At 49.1% G+C, this 16,801-nt stretch overlaps 1 protein-coding gene across 29 annotated transcripts in view; it reads left to right on the forward strand.

Moving 5' to 3' along the window:
* Positions 1 to 16,801, forward strand: part of RBFOX2 (RNA binding fox-1 homolog 2) — a 172,212-nt gene that overhangs the window by 78,642 nt on the left and 76,769 nt on the right. The window contains exon 1 of one of the 29 annotated variants that reach the window (XM_061371779.1): positions 1,947 to 2,308. The exons of 25 other annotated variants lie outside the window; for them this stretch is intronic. In XM_061371779.1, the coding sequence (XP_061227763.1) occupies positions 2,264 to 2,308 (45 nt within the window). In that variant the 5' untranslated portion in view covers positions 1,947 to 2,263. Of the gene's footprint in view, positions 1 to 1,946; positions 2,309 to 6,375; positions 6,522 to 6,814; positions 7,044 to 15,643; positions 15,734 to 16,801 lie in introns of those variants that run through there. 3 more of the 29 variants (XM_061371783.1, XM_061371781.1, XM_061371778.1) reach the window with 3 other exon arrangements.

The raw sequence follows: 16,801 nt of genomic DNA on the forward strand, positions 1-16,801 counted from the left end.
TACTAAATTGCCTGATTGCTTAGTAATGAGCTATGCCAAAAATGAAGGGCAGGCACCTATTTGAACATATAGTTACAGAAAGAAGGGAAAAAATGAAAGTATTGGGTGTTCAGAGAAAGCCAGATACTCTCTGTGCCCCAAAGCCAGACATGCAGGGGGAGTGCTGAGGGATGGCCAAAGAGCCTCTGAAGTTGAGGAGGAGGCATAATACAAGCTCCAAAAGGCCTGCTTGGGTCTGGGGTGAAATAAACTGACCAAAGACATAACGGTATGGAAGTTCCTTGTGGGAGCCTCATTCTTTTTCCCCAGTGAAGAGCTCTAGAAGCATAGCTGCTTTCCCATTTAAGGGCAATTAATTTTTCTCTCCCTCTCTCTGCAAATCCTCACACAGAAACAATGGCTATAGAAACTTTTTTTGGATGCAGAAATGTCATGCTTTATAGTCCCCAAATTGGCCGTGCTCCGTTTGTAAGGAAGCAGCGGCCCCGTGGCCCTACGAAAGATGATGAGAGTGGGTGGCAGCTGCTGTAACCACTCACCCAGCTCGTAGCTGTCCTTTCCCCAGGCATCTCAGAGAGAAAGGGCAGCGGGAGCAGAGGACGAGCCAAGAGCTGTCCTGCCGGGCTGGCTGGGTCAGAGGGCTGCGGATTAAGCACCCCTTACCTCAGTTACAAAGTGCCACACGTGCAGATTGTGCTAGAAAATGATCCAAGTATTTAACCTCTTGAAGGAAAAATAAATCTCAAGTTTTAACTGTTTTGGAGAGGTCTGAAATTATCAGTAATGGTAGAAAGGCAGCTACCAAAGGCTAGGCTGAGGTAGCTGTTTAGTGGTGCACAGCAGCGCTACAGAAAAGTTAAAGATTAGAAATGGAAAAAACCCTGTGTGGATTGAAAATAGGAGATATATGGGGATTCAGGTAGTCCTTCTTGGGTTTGATCACTGTAACATCCTTATTATTGAAAGCTCAGATGGAGAGGGTTTATCACTGGAGGAAGGTGGGAATCTGTTGCACGTTCCAACCCCCTGGCACGGGCAGGGACACCTTCCACTAGACCAGGTTGCTCCAAGCCCCAACCAAGCTGGTTAACTGTTTGGGAGCCTGGGTTTGGGCCTGGTGCGGGTTGTATTAGTGATGGGTGAAACCTCATGCGATCTGCTATGGGAGGTGGGGACCCCAGCACCCCCTGGCCATGGTGTGTCTTCTGAGAACCATCAGCGGGCTCTCGGGTGTCTGGTAGCATGCCCGGCATGCCGAGCTGGCGGGGTGAGCCTGCAGGCCTCTGCCCGGGTAGCTCCCCATCTGTCCCCGTCGCTCAGGGAGCGGATTCCTGCCTGGGAATGGGGAGGCCAGGCTTCCTAAAACGGGCACAACAACTGGCCCTGCCCAGCCTTGCCCCCTTATCCCCATTGATTGCTGTCCTTTGGGGCAGAGTTAATTCCCCGTCCACCCCCAGTTTGGCTGGGACAGCTGAATGGGGCAACCCGCCAGTGCAAGGCTGTGGTGGTGGGGGCAGTCCCGGGGCCCAGCTCCCCCCTACCAGCCCTGGTTCCAGCAGCTGTCCCTGCCTGCCTCATGTGCAAAGGGAGGGAGGGATGGGTGTTAAGCGATCCGGGCACATACGCCCTCGTGAAAGAGATCCCTTCAGTGCGAGATATCAGCGTGGCCTCTCCCCTCTCCCTCCCTCCCCAGCACCAAAGGGTTTTACTATGCTAATCCCAGCACCTGTCCCTGCGGAGGACAGCAAGAAGGGTATGGGGGTGGGGGAGGAGTGGAGTCCCATATGTTTTTCCCTGTCCTGGATTGGGAGTGTTCCCTCTGACGCACCTAGAGCCCAGAACATATGCTCTTTTCAGATCCTAAATGCTGCCTGCTTCCTCCCATCCCCAGCGGCAGTGGCTGCAAGGATCCCGTGTCCCCCTCTTCCCAGCAGTCACTCTGTTTGCTGCCCAGGAGTCGCAGGACGCTCCTCAGGCAAGGCTTGCAGGGTCATTTTCAGTAGGGGATTTCTAATTTTAGGAGCCTCTGCCGCCTATGGTTGAGCGCTGCCTCGCTGGATCCCAGAAGAGAGGGGCTGAGCTGAGCCAGGCAGCTCCTTTTTATTTTCAGCTGAGCTAGTGTCAACGTGAGTGGCCCCAGAGGCCTGAGCCAAGCACTGCGCAGGGCTGCCAGAGTCCTTCCCACAAGGCTGAAAGACGGAGACTCGGGTTTGAAGCTTCCAGTCCTGTGTCCATTTGGCCTTTAGCTGGAGGATCTTTGGCTATGTATGGTGTGTATTGTATGGATTACCAATACCCAGTCGTCCAGGTAAGCAAAGGGACAGTGGTGATACAGAGTCTTGGTGTTTGCTCTCTATGTTCTTTGGGCACGTAAGCTCCAGAAGGACACTGCTTCCATGCTGGGCTCCTTGGCTTGGTGCATCCCAGGCCTTGGCAGCCCAGAGGCTCAGAGGGTGTTGAGGCTCCTGGACGTGAGCAGTACCATTTGACGCTTTAACTCCTAAGTCTGTGTCATTTGAGACCTGTGTGTTTGGATTTGCATTTTTGGCTTTTTTCTCAAGTTTTGTTTGTTTGTAAGGGGTTGCCATGTTCTGCAAAACTAGTGTGTTGTTGTGTGCCTTACTGTGTTGTCTGGGTGTGTGTGACTTGTACGTGTGACTGCAGTCTGACCCGCGGGGATGGCGAGCCACCCAGAGCAGCTCCTCACCTATTTTCCTCCTCCTTCCTCTGAAACCACCCACAAAACCTCCAACAAAGTCTCGCTTGTCACCTTTTTGCTTTTGGAGGGCCAGCAAGGACGTGTGGGGCGATAGGGATGGGTGGATTTGAGAGCAGCGCTTGGGGCAGGGCAAAGCCTGTATTGCAGCCTCTGCTTGGGGAGGGGGCTATATTTGGAGCACACGTGAGATTTGCTGGCCTGGTGTGTGGAGTCCTGGAGAAGCCAGAGGCCATGGGTCAGGCTCAAATACTTCTGGAGCCAAGTGAAAGATGATGTTCTCTGCACAGTCCTTGGCTATTCAGTGTCAGCATTCCTTGTCCGCACAGGCACCAAATTTATCCAGAAAACGTGAAACGTAGACTAGTGATTGAAGATTATCTACCCTGAGATACATCAGATAGTCACTAAAGAGTGTTTTGTTAGGTTACCTTGTACTGGGGGTTTTATTACGCACATGAATAGAATCCACCAGCAGAAGTGTGTCTTTTGGTTGTTAAGATTTGTTCCTGATAAATTGGTTCTTTGCACTTGAAACTTTTTTCTCCCTCCCTTTGGCCTTGATCCAGCTGGCAGGTTTGCTCCATCTAAACTTGAGCCAGCGCAGAAATGCAGGTAATGGGATGTTAAAATCGAAGACTGTGCTTTCTTTCCACCCTAGCAGCAAAGGGGAATAACAGGCACAGCAAAAGAAAAAGGAAAACAAATCCTGCAACTCACTAAAGCAGAGTACTTGTGGTCTGTCCTGCTGTCCCTCCTCTCCTCATCTCCATTCCCATGAGTCCTATGAGTGTTAAATTAACCCAGGTATTCGAAAGATTAGCACACTGGGTACATGAAGATCACTTTGTCAAACTAGAGGTTAGTTCTTCATCTGTGATCTCACCAGTGTGATTTCAGTGGCCTCATCCTGTCACCTGCTGCATAAACATCCTTCTCCAGCTTATTTTCAGTTAGGATTCGAATGATAGGAGCTAACCAAAAACCATCATGTACGTCGGTTGAATACAAAAGGAAATACAAAAGCGGTGCAGACGTGCTCAGGTGGGAGCAATGAGCTTTGCCTGGCATGATAGAGATGATAAGCTGTGCCCTGGCACTGCAGACTAGTTAAATGTGCCCATAGTTATTTCAGAAGGCTACTTCGACAGCATGGTAATGAAGCTTCAAAGCATATGTGCGTGTGATGCACGAGAAGTCAGGAGAACTCGTAAGCATTGGCATCTAGAGCCGTTCTGAATGTGCTGCTTTTTGAATAAATGCAGTAAGTAGGAAGGGATGATCTCATGGCTCTGAGCTGTACCTTCTTCAGGCTTCCAGCCTTCAGCTCTATTGCTTCTCTGTTGCTTTTCAGCAGCACGTTCTGCAGTTTGAGTCTTCGGTTATCCTCACAGGGGGTGGCAAATGGTGGTGGTTAATGTGGGCCATGGTTCCGTGATTTACATGTAGGACAAGTGGAGGCCCACCAAACTTACATCTCTTGGCCATGAGACAACATCTGAACCCTCAGCGAGGAAGGGTGAGTTGCATAGATTCACCAATTAATTTTATTAGTCTTGTTCATTATCAGGTGTTGCTTTGGGCTCCAGTAGAACCCAAGACAACAAAGGCATAAGTGTTCTCAAGTCTGGTCATGTTTTCCATGGTATTCTTGAAGCTTTGGAAACTCTCTTTCAGATGTTCATTTCAGCTGGTTTTGCGGCAATCGGAGCTCCGGCAGACCTGTGTTTCTTGCTGCCTGAGGACCTCATTGGAAATAGGGACTTGTCTTTTGCTAAATGGGAGAAAAGGTGGATATATTCCAAGCACGGGGGAGGAGATGCTTTCTGGCCTACAATGGAGATGAAAGAGAGACCAGCAGTAGATCACACTGAAGGGAATTCCCACTCTGCTGGCACATGAGCAAAGCAGTTGTACCAACTGGGCGGTGCAAGTGAAGGTTCAGCATGTGGCTGGGCACCTCTTTTTCCTTATAAGATTCTTCTTCATGGCAAATACTTCTAGAGGTTCCTAAGGTGAAGGCCAAAATGGATTAGAAATTATGCTGTCCTGGTTAACAGTGGTGGGATGATGGTAGCATGTTGTTTCTCTGTTGTGAGGGTCAGTGGTACAGCCCTAGATCTGGGACAAGAACTGACACCCTGTGGGACAGAAGAGACTGAGTGAATGCAGTAGTTAATTTAAGTGGAGTCAGGAGATTGTCCTGAGTGGCATATGTGTGAAGGGGGCCTACAAGGGTGCTGGAGAGGGACTCTTCATCAGGGACTGTAGTAACAGGACAAGGGAGAATGGGTTTAAACTAAAAGAGGGGAAGTTCAGGTTAGATATAAGGAAGAAGTTCTTTACTGTGAGGATGATGAGGCACTGCAACAGGCTGCCCAAAGAAGTGATAAATGCTCCATCCCTGGTAGTGTTCAAGGCCAGGTCAGACAGAGACTTGGGCAACATGATCTAGTGTGAGGCATCCCTGCCCATGTCAGGGGGGTGGAACTAGATGATCTTAAGGTCCTTGCCAGTCCAAACCATTCTGTCGTTTGCAGAGGTTTGGTGAATGAGATGCACATCGCTGAAACCTGGTGTTTTGCCATGGCAAAGGTATAAGGAGGTCACTGTGTTTTTTGCTGCTTTGAGATGGATTTACATTTGACCCAGAATTGTGCTCCAGAATCTCAGGTTTGTAATAGGGGAGGAGAGGAAAAAAAAACCTAATCCAGACAACAAGTACTTTCCCTGGTTTTGCAATATTGCCTAGAAGCCTGTAGAGGGTGGGATGTTAAGGGTGTGCTGATGTCTTGATCTTAGGCTTTCTCACCAGGGGACTATCGGCTGGGCTGGGGTGTGTGCTCCTGCTGGCGGCCTCCTGACTTAAGAGAAAAAGGCGAAGGGAGGGAGGGAGCCAGAGGTCAGTTGGCAGGGAGTGAGATTGGGAAACTGAAAAGCACTCTGGGTCAGCATGGGCTGCCTGGAGAGCAGTGCGGTAGCAGAAGGCCACCAAGCAAAACCAGTGGAAATTATAACTGGGCATATTCATGGGAAGGAGAGCACATAGAAACATAGACTCATAGAATGGTTTGGGTTGGAAAGGACCTTAAGATCATCCAGTTCCAACCCCCTCCCATGGGCAGGGATTTTGTACACTAGACCATGTTGCCCGAGGCTCATGCAAGGTATTGCTGCACTGTAATTTGGCTTTTCTGATGCTAAAGCCTGAGGAGTCTTTTGAGTACAAAGTGTCAGGAAGAGATGCATCAGCGCAGGCATGTTGCTCCTCTGGTTTTATCTCACTGTCATGAGCACTAGAGCATCAGCACAGCCCTCTTGTCTAAGTGAGGGATTGCCAGCCCTGTGCTTGGCCCTGTCTGTGGGTTTCCGTGGGTGCAATGTTGGGACAAGTCACTCGTGCGTCTCGGATCCCGTCTGCCAAATGGGGGAGCAGCTTATCGGTCTGTTCTGCGGGGTCGTCGGGAGAACAAACGCTGCCAACCATGGCGTGCTCAGGTGTTAAGGGCCAGATGCTTACTGAAGATAAATGGGAGAGGGAAAAAAAGCAAAGCTGGGAAGGAGTCCAGCTCTCTCCAGCTTTTATGATGAAAGAAATGCAGATCCTGGCACGGTGACTGCTTCCGGTTCAGCCGACGCAGCACCGTGTAACCCACGCGTTCTCTCTCCCCTTTGTGGCAGGAGCGAGGTCTGTGCCAAACTGACAGCTCTCTCCCGAGCATCCTCCTGCCGGGAGATGCTCGCTGCCGCCTGCTGAGGGCCGGCCGGTCGGGGCCTGTCCGCCAGACCGGAGCCGCGGGCGATGGTAGGTGCGGCCGAGCCCTGCGGTCCTGCCGGGCCGGCAGCAGCGCGGGGCCAGCTTCGCTTTTGTTTGCGGCTCGCGTCTGGAAGCCTCGGCCGAGCCCCTCGCTCCCCGTTGCGGGGTGTCCCTCCCGGCGGGCAGGCGGGGAGCGCCTCGCCGGGGCTGCGGGCGGAGCGGGGCGGTCCCGGCTCGCATTAATTACCTTCGGCATTCGGGGCGGCGCTTCCCGCAGCCATCTGGCCGAGCCGGGGGGGCGGCGGGGGGAGCGGCGGCCGGGAGGGAGGGAGGGAGGGAGGGGGAAGAAAGGGAGGAACACGGGAGAAGAAAGGGAGGAAAAAGGGCTCGGGGGGCACCGCGCCGGCGAGGCAGCGCAGCGCAGGCACCCGCCGCCGCCCGCCTCCACGGGGCTGCTGCTTTTTACGTTTTTATTAGTATTTTATTTTTTTTTCCTCTTTATTTCTTTCTCCCCTCCGCGGCCGGGCTCCCCCATTTTGGTTTATGGAGAAAAAGAAAATGGTAACTCAGGTAAGGTAAAGCGGGCGGGCCGGGCTGCCGGTGCCGCGGTGCGGCGGCTGCCTGCCCGGCTTTGTCTGGCGGGGAGCGGGGGGGTCCGGTCCGGTGCGGCGAGGAGCGGTGCGGAGCGGAGCGACCGGCAGCGGGGCTGCCCCGCCGCCTTCCCCGGGGAGACCGCGGCTCCGCGCCGCCTCAGCCCGGTGCTAGGGCGGGAGGGAGCCCCGCCGTGCCGGGGACCCGGGCAGGGCGCTTTGGGGAAGGGGTTTCCATAGTCCCCCTGCCCGCAGCAGCCTCGCAGTGCTCTCTCGGGAGAAGAGGTGCGTGCGGGGCACGGGTGCGCCCGCTCCCGGCTGAGCCCGCCTTTGAACGAGCGATCCCGAAGGTAAATGTCTTCCCAGGCGTTGCTCCATCCGGCTGCGGTCACCGGGAGGGCTGGGAAGCCCTTGTAGGTAGCTGTAGGCGTGGGGCTGCCCGTCTCTTCCCGGGGGAAAGCGGCTGACGTTTCCTGGGAGCGCACCCAGCTGCAGGGGCCATCGCTCTTCCCCTGCCTCGCAGCGGGGTTTTATCGGACATTTATGCCTTTTAAGGCTGCTGTACGGTTTGGGGTTTTTAAATTTTTATCTTTTTTTTTTTCTTTTTTTTTTTTTTTTTGTCTTGGCATCTGCAAGTTGCCACCGGGGGGAGGGGGCAAAATGGGGAGGAGGAGGAGAGCGGCATCACTGAGCTGGAATCCTTGGGAGTTGGGCATTATATAATGCCCCCGCAGTGCCTTGCGGAGCTGGAAGCCTTTGGGGGATATTCCCAAAGGGGGTGGAGGGAAGGACTCTCTAAAGGAACTTTTCCTCAGATCTGGGTTTCACAAGCGCTGTTTTCTTCCAGAGCTTTGCAGGTTTTTAGGCTAGGTGCACATTGTCATCTTGCCTTTCTTTTGCCCTGGCGGAACCCCCATCCGTTAGCTGCTGCCAAGATCCCCTGTGTCCCACTGCGAGGGGCAGCACTTTTGTGGGTGCCTGCCTCAGAGTGAATCCACTGTAAGGAGTGACACCTGCATTGACCCTTTCTGTTTCTCATCTTGCGTTGATTGTCAGCGTCGTGAAAAATAGGTCTCTGTCCACTCTTAAGGTATCTTCCCAGGCTCCAAAGCCCCACCTTCTGCTATTTAGTCCATTACATTGCTGGTTCCTTTTTTATCTAGACCAAGGCTTTCTGTTTTGAGACAGAGGAGCTCCGCAGAAATCTCCAGAGGCTTTCTGTACCTATATTTAGTTGAGTGAATGATGCTGAAAAGCTGAGTCTCTGCAGTCAGGGTCCATTTGTGTATTGCTGTGCCTGGTTAGATGGAGATGTATGCCCCTAAGCTGCAGGCTGGCACGTGCGTGTTCCAGGGAGTTGCTCTGCACAGCCTTGTATTGCAATGCACTGTCGGCCACAACTGTTACACACATAACCTGTGTGTGTGCGCAATGCAGGAAGGTGCCTGGGTCACCAATACACAAGTGTGTGTAGTTTGTGCATGCCTAGGACTGAGCACCCTGAAACATGAGCTGGTTGGCTCAGATGCATGCGGAGCTGGGAAGGATGGGACTCTGCTGGAGCACTGGCTGAAACAGAGGAGGGTGTATAAACTCGTTTAATAGACTTCAAGGAAATCTGCCTTCCACAGAGATTGTTAATTTACTGACATAGGAAAGGAGGCATTGAGACCATGCATTATTAGTATTGTTTGACCTTGAATTACAGTTATCTTAAGAGTATGTACTGTCTAGGATAGCTTTCAGGATTTGTGCTGCATATTTATGTGCTGATGCTGAAGAAGAGGCATATTAAAGTAACCAGCAGGGGAGGAGAGCTTGGCCATGCCTCAGTCGGGGTCTCCGCGTGAACTGTGAATACCCCTTTCATGTGGAGTTGAGGAAGAGAGCGAAGGTGAGTTCAGCTGTAGCACAGTACTGCTGCTGCTTGCAGGCTGGAGCATTTGGCTTGCAGGCTGGACCTTAGCAGCACTTCACCGCAGGTTTGGCCAATTGTGAGGCTGGAGGAGCGTGGCACATCCAGGACAGTATCCAGAGCAGTGTTACTCTCATTCTGCAGTGCCTTTTGAAGCAGTGGAGTGGCCTTACTCACAAACTGTGAACTTATTTCACTGGGGCTCTGTCTCTTTTATAACAAGTAAATGTTGTTAATATGTTAAGCTGGTAATTGCCACTGAATGAATTCAACATTGCTACAGGCTTTTGCTCTGTTGGTTCGGTTTTTAGAGAACATTGCCTGCCTGGTCTGTGCTCTGTTGTGTTTTAGGGAGCATCTTCCTTGGAAATCTGGGACATCAGCTTCTGTATAGGCATGAGGGGCTGGTAAAACAAAACAAATGGGGATGTGTAGGGTGGGAAAACTAGAAACACCGATGGGAAGAAATGAGAAATGCTGGAAGGTATAAATGTGCTTGAAAAGGAGGAAACTGAAATTGCTAATGAGAGCAAGAGCTCGGATTCATTAACAGAAAGTACCCTCGTCTTATCCCCTTAATCCTAAATCACTGAAAATGAGTGTTAAACGAGGCCCGGTACATCATGTGCTAATTGCAGATAAAAGAGGGAGTCTTTGGTGGACGGGAATTATATGCCAAAAGGCTTTTTCTCTGTGCGGTGCATGGCGAGGTTCCTGGCTTGCGTGGAGCACAAAGCCCTCCCTTTCTTGGACAGCCCAGTGCCTTGCTGGCGTTTTCCTCCGAATCTGTTTCCCATCAGGGCTGGGAGAGGGGGAAGGTGTCGAGCATCTCAGAGAGTGGGAAGGGAGCTGCTGCCTCCTTAAGGAGTCCTGCCAGCCCATGTGGCAGCCAGCAGTGCCGAGCAAGCATGTGTATGTATGTATGTATGCCTTTGTAATGAATCCCCCCGCCATTGTCTGCTCCCCTCCCTCCTGCCGCTGATGGAGCCTTTCACCTGGGCTGCTGCCTGCTGGCAGGCCTTCTTCCAAGATGGGAAGAGGAGGAGGAAGGATTGCTCATGGTAATTCAAGTCAGACTGGGGAGAGCTGCTATCTTCTGACTGCAGCACCCCATTTCCCCCTCTTCTGCCTTGAGTTCCCAGCTTTTGATGTGGCTGTAGGCAGGAACATCTGAAGGTCCCCTTTTGTGCAGCTGTGGGATCATCAGTCTCCATTTTGTGGCACCATCTGAAGCATCTTTGCTGCCCTGCCTGCCAGCATGCCCCCTCGTGTTCCCCCCAGCACCCCTCAGAGGCTCCAGCCAGCGCCGTTTATCTTGGCACGTGTTTGACTTGCTACGCTCTGCCCAGGGCTCAGGGAGGTGATGGCGTTTGTGGCTTTGAGACTAATTTATGTTCTTGTTAAAATGAACCAGCAAGCAGCCTCATTTTTTCCAGAGGTTTTCTTCCCTTTCCCTTCCCCCTTCTATAACCCCTTCCCTCCCACACCCCCTTGTCTAGCTGTGAGACAGCCTTGTGCAGCCAAAAGTTACTTGCTCAGTCACTGATTATTTTTTTTAATTGGAAGAAAGACCCCACAAAACCAAAGGCAGAGCTCCTTAAATGGAGATCTTATTTAAATCAGAGCAGCGGCTGACTCATTAAAAGCCTCTCTGTCTTCTTTTCATTTCTCCGCTTCATTCCCTTTCCCTATCTTTCTCTACCTCCTGTTACAGTACTGGTGTGATAAAACAGATCTTTGTCTGTACTCCATGTTGGGATCTTGCAGGGGGTGCATATTTGAGGAGGTGGTGGGGAGAACACAGAAGATGGGGAGCCCTGTCATGACAGCCACCTTGTGCTAGCTAAAATTGTACAATGCATCCCATTATAGGAGACCGTCCTCCTTTGTTTGAACTGTCTGCAAGGGAGACTGAGTCCCAGCACAACCTCCCCCCTCCTGTCCCCTTATGTCTGCTTTGGGATCTGTTCCCCTCCAGGCAAGCTGGATGCTGCAGGAGTCCCCTGCTGCCCTAAAAGAAATAATTAGTTAAAAAAAAGATCATTTTCTCTGCGTGGTTGTAGGCTTCTTTTTTTGCTCTCTGACTTCTCTCAGGAGCTATCACTATTCCCCTGTCCCTTTTTATTGCTTTGAGGATTGCATCTCCCTTTCCTTTCAAGACAGGTGTCCTTGCTGTTTGCTTCTTGGTTTGGTGTTGCCCTTGTAAACTTGTGTGAGCAGTCTGAATAGGATCACTCTCTTCCCTGCTCACAGCCTCGTGCTCTTCCTCTTTCTTGGTCGGTACCTTGTGTTGTTTTGTTACCTGGCTCTGAGCCTATGCCTGTCCCCGAGTTTTTGCTTCCCTTCTTCTGTTTGTCGTAAGACTTTGTTTCAGTGCTGCACACACCATAGGTTCACACAGCAAAGGTTTGTGTCAGGGGAAATGTGGCCAGGCCCTTCTCCAGGAGAATTTCCCCTGGGAACTGAAAGACTGATCTGCGGCTTAGTCCTCATTGAAGGACATGGTTGCTCAAGGTGGGCCTATGGGTTGTGTCTGTGACTGTTATGATACTTAGAGATTTAACTGCTGGGTGGGAAGGGCTTGTTCTTAAGGACTTAAAAATCAGAACCACCTTTGCTGAGCACTTTCAGATGTGTTGGAGTAGAAGCGAACTGAGCTTGCAGTGCGGCCTTGCGATGGCAGAAGCTGCATTCTACGTTGCCTAGGCAGGATGGTGTTGCCAAAGGGAACTTGATACAGCAGTGCCATTTCCTTAAGTCCCTGTCCTAGAAATAACCTCGCTGCTCCCTAATGCATTTCCCCTGCAGGTGACTAAGTAACTACCCCTGGGTACCTGGGAATTGAGAAATGAGGATGCCTAAGTTTGCCACAGTACGTGCTGTGATACTCACATGGAAAGGCTGTGTAAATTTAACATAGTGGTTTATTGTTATTTTAAGAACCATTAATTTGTGAAGTATCTGGACTAGTGAAAAGGTTGTAGTGAGCTACCCAAAAATGCTGAAAGTTGAGAAGCTTGGAAAGCCTTTAAAACCAGCAGTGTTTTCCCCTGCAAGTTATTAATTCATAATGGCTCCGTTGCACTTAATTAGTATTGACCAGCCTTCTACTATGAAATTCTAACACCAGCGCGAAACGGAGCTGCAATGGGGAGTCTGATGGTTTCTAGAGCTGGAAGTCTGGTCTTTACTGCTTCATGTAAAATGCTGGATCTTCCTTGTTTAGACACATTTTCAGCAGATGATGTGTGCAGTTAGCCACTGCTTAGCAATGAGATCTTTAACCTGTTTGTCTCCTGGGATTTACTTACTGGCAGCTCTTGGAGATCTAGGTACCGGGGAGGAGGTGGTTAATTTGCCTCAGTTTGCTCTCAAATATTATGTAAAAGCTTATGGTCACATACTTTTCCTATGTGACATGTTCCTTGGAATCAGAGTCGAGAAAAGTTAACTTTCCTGCCCAGAGGTATTCTGGTGTGCTCCTGTAGAGTTACTTATGATCCTGTGCTATGCAGGATGGTCTTTTGTTGGGCCCTTGGAGGTTGTGCTACGACCAGTGGGGGCTGGCGATGTATAGGCTGGTTCTGTAGGGTTTGCAGAACACAGAGCAATTAATGCTCAATTGAAAGCTTTTTGCAAAAATAGAGTGCACTTTGCCTATATGAAAGAAAATAGGACAAATGCTGGGCCTGTTCAACAGTGTGCTTTGTTTAAAATTGATATCTGACTTCTTATTTTTCCTTGCAAAACTGTTCATCGAGCAATGCTATTCACAAACTGAATTGAGAGTTATCAGGATGGTAGCGGGAAGGCTCTTCAGTTCTGGGGCATGTCTGTATTTTAAGTCGGGAAAGAAACCTTCAATTGTTCTCTTTCTTTCTGTGTCTATGATGGTCTTTAATCACATGATTACATGCTATTTTTTTCCACAAGAAAGGAAAGCAAATCCAGACAACCCTCCACCCGTCTCCATCAGCTCCAGTATATGTGGCACCATGATGACCTCTGCAAGTATCAGTAGCAGGGTTGGCTGTCCTAGATGCATCCCACAGACCTCTGCCACTTAACACTGAATGTGTAATTAGCTGTCATTTGCTGTGCAGGCCAGCTTGATGTGTGTTTGCCAGTTGGTTTTGTGTATTTGCTGACAGCAGAGAAGTGGTGATGTTTCGTAATATTAGGCTCTGGTTCAGGCTTTGGAGTGTACATTAGTAGGCACCTTTACCCCTCACTTCCATTCCTGCATGACCTTTCCTGTCTTGCTTCTGCCAACCATCATGGATGGATGCGTCTTCTTTCTCTCATTTTCTCCTTATGATCTCTGGTCAGTAGCTTCTCTTATGCCAGTCCATGTCCATGCTAACCCTGTCTCTCTTCCTCTCCAGTTACGTGTCATTGTGTTTCAGCACACTACTTCTTTATCGTGATCATTTCAGTTTTTTCTCAGCTGGTTTTTAGGTCTGCTTATTCTTTCTCTGCTTCTCCTCCTCCTCGTTGTCCTCGCTACAGTCTCCTTGTCATGTACCTTTTTAATTCTCCACCCACTCCTTGCATTCCTCATTTAGTTTGCCTTTTCTGCTCCTATTACAGTCAAACTTGTCTGATCTGTCCTTTCCCTTCCCCTTCCCCCCACATCCTCCAACAGTAAGTGTCCTGTTGGCGCTCAGGCTTCTTATCCCTATTTACTTTCCTCCCACTACACTTTGACATCTGTTTCTTTGGTCTTTTGAATTCGAGGTGCGTAACTTGCTACTCCACATTACTTGATCCCTACGAAGGGCACGGTGCAAAATACAGGAGTTGGGTCATCTCCCTGCTGTCATTGATCTTCAGACCTGGATCTGACATGGATGGTTTCTCCTCTGAAACCATGTTCCTCCCCCGTGCAAGAGCATGAAATCAGACAAAGCGGGGTACAAGTGGCGCTGCCAGCTACCCTGTTTCCTGATAGAATAAACCATGTCACCATTTCTGATGGTGAGTAACCTGCCTTAAAAACGTTTGCAGTGCCACTGCCAGCCTTGACAATCCAAGTCCTTTCCTTCCTGAGCGTTGCTAAATCCTCCGTAAAATTTAACGTAAAGCTTCTTGTCGCCATTTGTTCTTTCCATGGTAAATCCAAAAAATTGATTAATTTTTGCTTTTTGGTAGGTTTTGCTTACCAGGTTTTTTTTGTTCTTTCTTGTTTCTAGTGTTTTTGGACAATCATATATGGCTTTACTAGCAGATTTAGTTGATATGTAAGACAGGCACTGCAGTTTTCCACAGTTTTGTTACAATGTTGGTCAAATTTTGGTAGCTTTTTAGTGTGATTGCTAAATATGGATTCCCAAAATGCAAATTTTTCTGTTAAATATGAAGTCTTGTAGGCTTTTCAAAGTGTGTGGGGTGGTGTGTTTTCTTTTTTCTTTCCCCCCATCTTAATCATAAACAAAATACACCCCCTGCTTCTTTCTTGGGTTGGATTGATATGACAGAAGTAACAGAAAAAAAATTACCAAATCTGAAATAAATTATAGATAATAGGACAAATACATTAGTTTGGACGGTTTCTCAGAATTGTAAGCTGAAAACAGAGCCTTACAATGGGAAGTTATCAGCCAGCCTGGCTCCACCAGCCATGCCTGTAATGGAGACTTTCATTCTGAGTAGTGTCTAAATACCTAACTGGAATTGCACTGCAAGTAGCCTGTAATCTGAGGGTGCATGGAGACACCAAAAATGTCCGAGTAATTGCGAGGGTAATCTTCTAGCCGCTTCTGAAGCCTGCCCTCAGGCTGGGAGTCTTGAGTATGGTTAAAACCCTCTGAACTGTCCTCCCGGTTATCCTGCTTAAAATTCATAGTCTCTGTAGTTGTGGTCCTGTGGAGTTTAGGATTTCAGTGTGCTTTATAAGCCCTGGTCTCGCTGAGCTGTCTGACTTGGAGGGCATATTTGACTTTCAGATAATTGCTTTTGATTAACCAAGATTTAGATAATCAGAGTTTGACCTATGCAGTGCATAGACCATCATTCACCCATCGGGTCTCAACAGAGGCTCCTTATCTGAAGCTTACTCTCTCCCTCCAGTCCTAATAGCGAAACCTGCTTTAAATTACTTAAAAAGACTGATTTAAAAATGCCTTGGAGAGGAGTTTGGATTTCTTGGGTAGTATTGGTCTTCCTTTGTCTCATTCTCCATGAAGAGTGAAGCCCTTAATTTGATTTGTTGTTCTTCGTAGCTTTTCTTATTTTACTGCTGTTGCAGTATATGAAAGGTTATCCAAACTGAACAATTATGCAAAGCACTTAGGAATATTAGGGAGCAGGAGTATGAAAGGCTTTTGTTTTCCAGCATCTGTCCCTTCTCAAATGTGGTTGAGATAAAAGGGGCAGCATGGGGAAGGATTTCAGCATTTCAACAGGTGGAGTTTTAGATCTTTGTTAACTTAGAAAGGATCCTTGCAGCCTGAATCGGGAGGGAGAGGAGGAAGAGTGTGATAATTTGGTGAAATCAGTGAATTAGTTGATTTGTTGATGGTTGGACTATGAGGTGTTGTGGTATGGTAGCTTTGCTTCATGTTAAGATATTTAATGCAGATTAGTTTGCTTTAACTTTGCACCTTGTTTTCCTTTGTGTGTGTGATGAAGCTGTTCGGTGGTGGTAGATTTCCTTTGCGTTCTCTGGTCTGCCTCCAAGCTCTTATAGGATGAGACTGTCTTCTCTCTCGAAGCAGTGGAAGGGGAGGAAAAGTACTGTTAGGAGTCCCTCTTATGTAAGTTTAGTTTGGGTTTGGGGGTGATGATGGGCTTTTTGGGTCACTTTAGATGGTGTGGTGAGCCCAGTCTGTGGTAGAGTGTAGTGTGGTGAGAAGTAGTACTGGGGAAGGTGGTGACTGGAGGCTGTGGTGAGAACTTGGGACAATTACCTACTTCAAGTGTCCTTCACAGGGACATGGGTGACAGACTGTGAATGAGCATACGGTGTGAGTGATGAAGAGGTGTAGTCAAGGAGGGACTGTCCCTCTTGGTGGCAGAAAGAATTTAGGTCATCCAAAGGAAGCTGAAAATCTTCATCCTAAGAAATTTTCCGGGGGACTCTAGATCTTCAAAGCTTCTTTTTTTTGGTCAAAATGCTGCAGGGGTGTGAGAATTAATTTAACTGGTAACACGGAATTCAGAAAGGCAGAAAAAACACAGTGAAGATCTCTATGCTCCGTCAGAAAACAAGACTTATAAATGCCTTGACTTATTCAGTGAGATGAACCTAAGTAAATCGGGTTAAATCACATTAAAGATCCCTGAGCCGTGTGTTCCATCAAGTCTGAAAGTGTAACTTTGAGCAGCCTGATGGCAACTTTTGCCATAGACGAAATGAAGGTCCTCCTGAAACAAGCCCTGCTGTGAGGAGGTAAGAGTGGCTGTGATGTGACTGTCCTTTTCATCTCCATGTGGTTTCTCAGGACTTTTGTTGTTGATGTTAGGAATACTCTTTAATTGGTTTTGACAGTGACCTGCAGGAGTTACTGCAACTGTGACACACAAGTTAGGAGAAAGCTGCACCAGAGGATGCAGACTTGAGCTTCTCAACTCAGACCTGTGCCTGCCAGCTCCAAGCCTCCCTGACTGATGGGTGGCCAGGGTCCTGCCTGGCAGCTCAGCCATGGGGCCAGGAACACACCTCCTGGCTACACTTCTGCTTAAAGCAGAAGTATCCAGAAAGTCAGTGGCTTTCCTAATGGGCGGATAGGAAACTCTGAGCTGTGTTATTTGTAACACTGAGAAGAAGGATAGCTGGAGCTGAGTAATAGGAATTTCTGAGTGTTTTGGAGGAGCATAATGGA

The sequence above is a fragment of the Neopsephotus bourkii genome, unplaced genomic scaffold (assembly GCF_033783945.1).
Source record: "Neopsephotus bourkii isolate Nb327-2 ecotype Australia unplaced genomic scaffold, CSIRO-AGI_Nbou_v1 NB_1589, whole genome shotgun sequence".
In the NCBI taxonomy this organism is placed as follows: domain Eukaryota; kingdom Metazoa; phylum Chordata; class Aves; order Psittaciformes; family Psittacidae; genus Neopsephotus; species Neopsephotus bourkii.